This window comes from Hypomesus nipponensis, chromosome 17 (assembly GCF_054491055.1).
Source record: "Hypomesus nipponensis isolate SF chromosome 17, ASM5449105v1, whole genome shotgun sequence".
Classification (NCBI taxonomy): Eukaryota; Metazoa; Chordata; class Actinopteri; order Osmeriformes; family Osmeridae; genus Hypomesus; species Hypomesus nipponensis.
The window spans coordinates 5,665,216-5,673,944 of record NC_140377.1 but is presented as its reverse complement, the minus strand read 5'-3'; the positions used below and the strand labels follow the sequence as shown (position 1 = coordinate 5,673,944).

General features: G+C 43.9%; 2 protein-coding genes across 3 annotated transcripts; both read right to left on the bottom strand.

The window, feature by feature from the left end:
* Positions 1-5,339: 5,339 nt before the first annotated feature.
* On the bottom strand, positions 5,340-6,657 carry cenpx (centromere protein X). Of its 2 annotated transcripts, XM_084678408.1 has the most exons (5): positions 6,574-6,657; positions 6,231-6,282; positions 6,088-6,141; positions 5,871-5,959; positions 5,340-5,577 (listed from the first exon to the last, which is right to left on the bottom strand). In XM_084678408.1, exons 1-5 carry the CDS (start codon positions 6,601-6,603, stop codon positions 5,563-5,565), a joined length of 240 nt encoding a protein of 79 aa, XP_084534534.1. In that variant the 5' UTR covers positions 6,604-6,657; the 3' UTR covers positions 5,340-5,562. The 2 variants fall into 2 exon arrangements, with proteins under 2 accessions (XP_084534534.1, XP_084534533.1); XM_084678407.1 differs by lacking the exon at positions 5,340-5,577 and having other exon boundaries at positions 5,853-5,959.
* A 140-nt stretch (positions 6,658-6,797) lies between these two features.
* On the bottom strand, positions 6,798-8,658 carry LOC146253156 (heterogeneous nuclear ribonucleoproteins A2/B1). Its single transcript, XM_084678496.1, has 5 exons — positions 8,456-8,658; positions 8,112-8,206; positions 7,609-7,704; positions 7,308-7,454; positions 6,798-7,077 (listed from the first exon to the last, which is right to left on the bottom strand). The coding sequence occupies exons 1-5, from the start codon at positions 8,463-8,465 to the stop codon at positions 6,955-6,957; spliced, it is 471 nt and encodes a 156-aa protein (XP_084534622.1). The 5' UTR covers positions 8,466-8,658; the 3' UTR covers positions 6,798-6,954.
* Between the last annotated feature and the right edge of the window lie 71 nt (positions 8,659-8,729).

Here is an 8,729-nt window from a genome sequence, read left to right as displayed (position 1 = left end):
AAATCACTCCCTTTGGAAGGTTGGTGAGTCCATCCCCACCTGGAACAGTAATTCCATGCCCCCCTGTCCCCTGGGTTGGCAATGTGGCATGGCCTCTTGTGCCACTGCAGAGGGGGTGGTTCCACAGGTGAGGCAGCTATGCCGTGTTCAATGCAAACTTCCTCTGCATTAATCGCTCTCAGGCCTTGTCCCTGTTTACGCTGCGGGGGTGAGATCCCCGGATCCTCTCTAGCCACACCAGCCATATCCGCCGTTTTGCAGCTCTTTAAAGAAGAACTGCAGGAAAAGCATAGCTCGCTTTTTTCTACCGCTGATAACATCTGTCTGTCAGCCTCAATACTCTGCTTGTTTTCAATCCAAAGAGCTTTGGCTGTGGTTGTCAGTCGGTGGATATTTTAGCCTTCGTGCTTGTTTACCACAATTCTGCTGTGCGTACAATGTTTTGGTCTGTTTTCTTTTCTTCCAAGATGTCCACGTTTGACAGGGTTGATTGCTTATGAGTGAAGGGAAACTATCTGCACAGCTGAATCATTGGAATAAGTAACTGCAGCACTGCGACATACTTTTGTCTCTGGACGTGCTGTTCTTCACTAGTGTTGCTGGTGTTCTCAACCAAGAGCAGGTGGAGGGACTCTTTTCCACACGTGTGTGTGTTTCTCCGACTGTCTCTCTTTGAACATGCTCCATGTGTGTATATACTAGATCTCTCCGTACAGGAAACTGTTAATACAAATGACCATCACTGGCCCGACCCCTGACCACTGCTCTCCATCCTTTTCAGAAATTGGCCATGAACCCCTTGTCCACATGAAAGCTGTCCTGTTGACTCACCAGGGATAATCTGGCCCCCACCACCGGGTCAGACTGAGATCCGGTGACCCCGACCACTGTGTCAGACAGACGGACAAACAGACAGACAGACAACAGCTTGGCCTCTACTGTTGTCCTGGAGAGAAGGGAACACAGGAGTGAGGAGGACTTATTAAAAAATAAGGAACCATGTCACGCCATGAGTGCATGAACCCGGTTTTGAAAGGAGTTGAATTTGGACCCAGATAACCTGAAATAAAGACAGTTGTTGTGGCCCATGTTGACGACACTTAGCGCCCACAGATCCCTCACTTTTTCTGTCTCAAATCCCTGGACCCATGCTTGCTGCTGTACTGAAACAGTAGACTACAAGCCAGGCGCAAAGAGCTGGATGTGACACCTGTTGATTTAGTCCTGTACTGAGTCTAACAAAGGGCAGACCTACACTGCCCACACACCCCCACCCCCACCCCCTCCCCCCACCCCCTCCCCCCACACCTCCTCTCCCCCCGCACCCCTCCCCCCTCTGCCAGCTAAAGAGATTTCAGTCATTACTTGCTCCTTTTTAAATATCATCAAACGTCGCCGCACTCAGGATTCCAAGCACATGACGCTTCACATTCACAGCATCTCTAAGCTTGATGGACAGGCTCACCGAGGACCCGTGAGCCAGTATTTTAGTACCGGCACCTTTTGAAGAGGGTCTAAATATAGAGCGCTCTGCTGACCTCCGGTCCCGCTGGGTCTGATCTGCTCATTTGGGGCATGACCCGTTCCCCCCCCCCCCCACCGCCCCACATACACACCCCTTTTGACGTCATCTTGGACAAAGTGGCGCTTTTATTTTTAGAGGCTTCCCGAAGCAAATTCAACGGCACTCTCTTTCAGTCAGTTTGCGCAGTGTTATGTAAGGGGATTACCCTGTTGTTCTTGTCTGAGCGCTGGTCATGTAGGCCATCGGACAGGGGAGGGGAGGTAGTGGGACAGGAGAAAGGAGGGCAGGGTGGTTAAGGTAGGGGCTCTTGGCTCCTGAAATAGCTCAGTCCGGAGCCTAATTGTACATCCCTCCTGCTCCCTTTCCCTCCTCAGCTGCCTGCCAAGGTCTCTGACCCGATCATCCACCTCACTGCTTCCGGAAGAGTCCTTTCCGCCCCCTGGAGCTTCCAAAGGCTCCACCAATAGGCTGAGCACAGCAGCAGACCAACCCCAGCCCCACAGTACCGGCCAAGCGCCAAAAACAGTTAGGAGTGATCCCAGCCGAGCGCCCAAGTGGCTGAAACGACCAGGTATGTTCTAATCAGCACCCCAACAGGCCCCGTGCCTCCCTAACGAAGCTTGGCTTTGGATAAGGGTCCCTCTGAGAGGCCCCTGGCCCGGAGACCCCTACTATCAGAGCGTAGCATACCGCATACGGAGACACCGACGCTGTATTTACATTCACACCACACACACCAGCCTCAGACACACACACTCACGCGAAAAAACTTCACGTGACCGTGTGTGTGTGTATAAGTATGTTTTGGTTACAGAGCACCTCCATCAGTGCTCCAATGTTTGCGAGTAGCATATGTGTTTGTAAGTCTCCATGTGCCTGTATATGAATGCCAGTGTGTGTTGCGTGTGAGAGCACATGAAGTGTGCATGAGGAATGTGTTCTGGGTCCCCACCAGCATTCCTCCCTGGTTAGAAAGCTCAGTGCCCATGAGGGGGCCACTGGGGCCTCTTGTCTCTTATTCTCTCTAATGCATCACAGCCGTAGCCAAATCCAGCACAAAGATACGCGTGCACACACACACACACACACACACAGACATGCACATACACACCTTCACGTTATCCTTTTTTTTAGATCAGAGAACACCTTATTTCATGAAGTAACCAGATCTGCAAAATACAAGAGTCTATGAATCAGTATCATACCACTGTATAATATAAATGATGCACTAGATACTGTAAAGGTTTTTACGAATGCAATGAATGGGAAAAGGGAATGTGTTATGTGCCACCTCGTTTTTTTAAAAACTTTTATGTGGTACATGCATACACTTCAGATCTTGCCAAGTTGGGTATTGTTGCAGCTGTCTGAAGTCTGAAAAGGAATAATTATTCTGGGTGTTCTGCAATTGCTCGTCATCCATAGGTCCCTAATGCTTTGGGCCCGAGAAGAAAGGAGAAAAGAGATGACAGAATGTTGGAAGGCAGGGAGAAGCTGTGTCCATTTTATCTGTAACTGAGAAAGAGAGAGAGAGTAATGGAAAGAGAGGGAGATTAGCAAGTGAAAGCTGACATTCTCCTAACATATCCTCAGAGGGATACTAAAGAACGATGCAGACAACTCCACCAACGACATCACTGTCTGACACCACAGGCATGACTGGGGAGCCCTGATGATAACCTTAGATTTACAACATGCCGACATTGAAAGGGTTATGGCTCTGTATGTCCTCATTTGTTTTCCATTTCTGCTCCTTTACTGTCAAATATAATTCACTGTGTGGTGCTGCATGGCAACAGGTGACTTGATCAGACCACATGATCAAGGTAAAATGTTTACTGTGTTAAGGTCATGCACAGTGCTGATCTATTTATCTTAATAGTTTTAGACGTCTGTTTCCTTAAGGTAAAAGTTTGAAAAGGTTGCATGAATAAACAAACAAACAAGACATGTGTCTAACCACTCCAGGGGCACACTCACTACTGCAGGCATGATAAGAACCTTATATTGATGTCTTTACACTTCACGTTTATCAGACAAGACTTAAAATGTCACATTAAAGACACTCTATTAAACATAAAAAAAGAAGGCTCTGCGTGGATCTGTAAAACGGTAAGTCTTTGAAGAGGTCACGCTACTGCTGTTACAGGAGTCTCCATTATGTCACGACAAATCCTGAGGGCCACAATCAGCCCGTGGCAGGGATCAGTGTGGGGCCCCACATCTGAGGCCAGTCCAACACAGGCTGCTGTCTCCTGGAGAGGCATCTCTCTCAGTCTCCTGGGAAGACCTCCAGAGCAAGGGAGCTCCTCCAAAGTGTCTGGAATGGCTGTCGACACTCCCTGCCTTTAATGTATGATCAAGAAAAGCTTTAACTCATTATTCTCTTTAACGCCCCTCCCAGTTCTCGTCCTAACTGCTTTCGTATGTTTAATAATACTGCCTTCAGATGTAATTTGTTCCACTAAGATGCATAAGGAGAACATTCGCTGGGTAATTCACTACTTCACCAATTCGGAGCGTTGCATGTCTGAGGTTTTATACAGTAAAGGGAGTACACACAGTACGACTGTGCAAGAAGTACTTGTTGTTGTGTTGAAACCATGCTGTCAGTGGATTCAAGAATGTGTTTATTTATCTCATAAGTTAATCCAAAGATAGAGGCTGGTGCAACCTCATGTCCCTCCTCACATGATTTAGATGAGTAATCTTTGTGGCATTCATGATGTACCACATCAATTGCGCTGTTGATCTGTTTACTTGTTAGCTGAAATATACACCTCACAGAGCACGCTTACACACTACCTGTTGAGTTTACATGTACAATTAAGTATGTAAAATACACACACACAAAAAAACCTTATATGGTGTCTAGTCTGGGTACATCAAAAGAAGATGCAGGGTCAACCTCCAGGCAGGCATATCATTGAGCTGCCAGCAGAGCTCAATGATCCTCACCAAGTTACTTCCAGCTGTCTGTCTGTGTGAGGGGTAGTGAGTGTTGGGACTCACTCCTCAGCTATACAAATAAATCGTTTGAGGTGTTGTATAGCCATGCTGCTGACTCAGAGAAATGCTATGCTGCCTTGTCCATTGGCCCACCCATCCTACCCAGACCCTCAGATGCCTCCCGGTCTGCATAAAGAACAGATAGAGGTAAGAGAGGGAGATGAAGAAACAGAGAGAGGTAGAGAGAGAAAGCGAGAGAGAGAAAGGAGGGCGGGAGACAGCATCCTCCTGGCCTTCCTGTTTATTTACCTTCAGAATTGCACCCTGCTCTTCCTGGGCCATGTTCCAGTGTGTTTTGTTATGCTTCCTTTCAAACCAAATATCTACGCGTGTGGTCTCTGCGGTGATGTTTGGCTGACACAGGCACACACGCATTCACGCACACACACTCCATTCAACTTTCTTCCGTAGCAGAGGTCCCTGCTGCCAATCCCAACCCCCCCCCCCCCCCCACCCACCCACCCCAAATATAACCAAACATCCCAGGACAGCAGAAGGGAACTTCAAAGTGGCCGGAGGGGGTACTTCTTTTTTCCTGGCACTTGTCATCATCTAAGGGGCTGGCTGCTCCCCTTATTACTCTAATTGCTTCCAACTGCTCTGGGAGGCTTTGATGAGGGGCGCCAGGGAGCATGCTGGAAGCACCTGTTGTTGCACTGAGGAGCACAGGTGGGCCATGTTGCGGGGATGCTGGTGCTTGTGGTGGCAAGAGAGGGCAAAAGAGACTGCGCTGTGGCTCTCCATTTCATTTCCGGGTGAAGGCGTTTGGGTCTCATAACATTATTTCTGAATACAACATTGTTAATGAACATATTTATTTATTTGCAGTATTTTACATTGTCCAATGTCAAGATACAGACAGTGGGTGAGATGTCCAGAAATGTGCAAGACCACATTACAAGTGAGATCATAGGTTGACACGAGTGGTAAGTTGACACTGACACAATCTAATAGTTTGAATATCAACCCTGGGGGCTGGGAGGAAGAAGTGCACTATGCACAACACTCTGGCTCCATCTCCTGACAGGCTAGAAATCAAGCAGCTGGGGAGGAAAGTATGAAGGGAATGTTAAGTATGCTTCATGATTCTATCGTGCACTACTGAAGTGCACACTTGCCCACTCTTCCTTAATGTGACAGGATTTAACAGTATCAAACGACATGTAGTGATGCTACAGAAGCCTTGTGTTATGCGTTGAGACAAAGTGTCCAAAATGTACAAGGCCAGAGCTCAACTATCTGTAGATAATGTACTATTGTGTTGAAAGAATTTCAATACAAGTAGTATATTTATTTTATTGCATGTGTAAAAAAAAATCTAAATGTATTTACGCACCAGTTGAGGTAAGATCTTCTCCAAGTGTTCGATGTCCACTTGGTCACAATCTTCTGTGTCCGCCTGTTTTAAAGACCTCTGAGCAGCTTCTGAAAAATGTCATTTCAGCAAAGAACTATGATGAGTAGGCTTTTCATATTATTCATAGGTCATATGAATTCAGTTTATATTATTCCAAACCTGCTGCAGTTGAGAACGGCAATAATCAATGTGTTACCTTGAACAAATACTTTCAGCATCTCTGCCATGAGAAGGGCAGCATTCCCACTAACTGACATAAACAGGAGAAATTAGTGGCGGTTCAAATGATATTTTCACCAGTTCAACTTAACGTCTAGCCTGTAAAATGAAGTCACTCACGTTTGGTTTTCTCCTCCTTGAAGAAACTGGTAAGGAGTTTGCTCACAGTCTCCTTAGGAGAGAAATGTCATACTTAACTTGGATAGTTATAAACCATACTACCTGTACGTATTTTAAGCTAAATATGTCGTACTGTACTGTAAGTTTGCCATTCTAGCTTGATTAGATTTCTAGAACTGGGAACTGTCTGCACACCCTTTCAAGGCTTAGTGCTAGCTATCTAGCTGACCTTTACGGTGTGGCAAGTAGCTTACAGATATTTTAATAACCCACATTGAAACATATAGATTAGAACTTTAATAATTTATTCTGATGAATACTGTCACTACTAAAGTACTCCGACCTTTTTGAATGCTACTTCTTTCTCCGCCATCTTCCAAGTTCCGGTGTCCCAGTCAAAGCTAAACGGAAAACACTCGACGAGCGCGCTCTGAACACTGATTGGTTACATGTTTAATGACGTCACTCGTAAAGCATAGTGAATTAAATGACTTTATTTTTAAATACAGAATATTTATGATATACAATTACAAATACAATTCATTGTATTACAATTTTAATGTTGTTTATTTATCCGCAATTCTCTATATCATTTATATAAAGTGATCATGTCCATACACAAAAAAAACCCAAGCCTTTTCAATATTTTAGAAAAACATACATATCCCTATCCTTAAACACATGCCTATTTTATTCACTTATTCACTAGGAAAAGGGACAAAGTCTATTCCTCTTCCTCGTCATCCAGCCATTGAGCATCCTCAAGAAGGTATCCAAGGCCCATAGATCGTCGTGGTCTTTGCTTGGAGATAATTGTTGTCTGTTCACTCGCTGGTTCATCTTTTATCTTTTTGGAGATAAGGGTTGGCTCAATAATCTACTTAATTGTTAATCCTTTATTTATATACCCATTATTTATCCTACCTATATTTTTTTACAGAGATTTGTACAGTAAACTTTATTCAAAGATATGTATACATATTCAAAGTTATTACATTTTTACATGATGTGATGCATGATATGTTTAAGGTGAGATTTAAGCATTTATAACTGTTCAAGGAAAGTTGGGTGACTCACCTTTGGGCTATAAACCCTCCTGGTCACCACCTCGGTGCCTCCTATAATATGAGGTCCAACCCAGTCTGCCATGTCAGCTTCTGCCTCAGAGGAAAACCTGACGTAACCCAGGCCCTGTGGACTTCCAGAGGAGTTGTCCTTGTGGATCTGTGTTTTAAAGGGAATATATTACCAATATATAAATTGCATTACGTTCAAATCAATCACTCAAACCTGAAAACAAAGATTAACTATACATTATACTCACATTACAGTCATACGGCCAGTGTAATTGGCTAATTCAATTATCGGTGATCTTTACCGTGCATAATGTTATATTGCCCCATTCTCGGAAGTAAGCTTGGAGATATCCCTCATTTATATAAGGGTTCAGATTCTTAACAAGCAGTCCATGGTCCTGGTATGAAGAAGCACAAGAAGCAGACAGTTGTGTTACCTGCCTTCATATCACAGTTAATCTTAGTTTTCAGAGGTCTGTACATAGGGTACACTTTCAAAAACAATCACTGAATACGTAAACTACAATACAAAATTAGATGTAGTATTATATCCCTCTCTGAATTGCTCCTCCCAAGATTTCTTCCATTTTTCCTCCCGTTGGGAGTGTTTTCTTGTCTTCCTTGAGGGTTTAGGTTGGTTGAGGGGCAATTCTATGGGCGTATGTGAAGCCCTCTGTAATATGCTTGCGTGTAAAAAGGGATATACAAATACATTTGATTGGATTTGATTATAGTTGTAATAACTGTTAGTTTTCAAAGGGACAGTGTTTCCTGTGGGTGTGAGGGAAAATCAAAAAATATTTACCAGTTCGTATATTTCTGCCAAACGCCTCATGTTTTCTTTAGGGAGGCTCATGAAGACTCTCTTCATAGATGTAGCTGGTTCCATTATAAATGCTTCTGAAAGAAATAGGAGTATATACCATGAGGGTATATAAACATCAGTGAAGCAGCCCTAACCACTTTCTTTAATTAACTATTCAGCTTATGCTATTTGAATACTAAAATTAGTCAAATCAGTAGCGTAACAACAAAGTTCAAGAAAAGTCAACAATACTATTTATTTATTTTGTCTTAATTCAAATTCAAGAATCCTATAACCCCACAAAGAATTGTTGTCTTCACAAAACAGAACACTAAGGTACTTACCAGTGAGCATAGAATATAGACTTCTTCCAGTCCAAAGCAGTAAGATAGCTCATCTACACTCAGAGTAACACTCACCTTAAATAACAACATCCAGAACGTGTCACGAGAGAAGAATGGCCCCTCCCACTTCTGACATCACACATGTACAGGTGAACTTAATCTAAATTTGAATAGGTTTTAACTACTGGAGTAGTATCCTCATTTTTGAACAATGCTGCAAAACAAGATTTATCCTTGTTACAATTCTATCGATTTTGGCATGGCCCATCAGTAT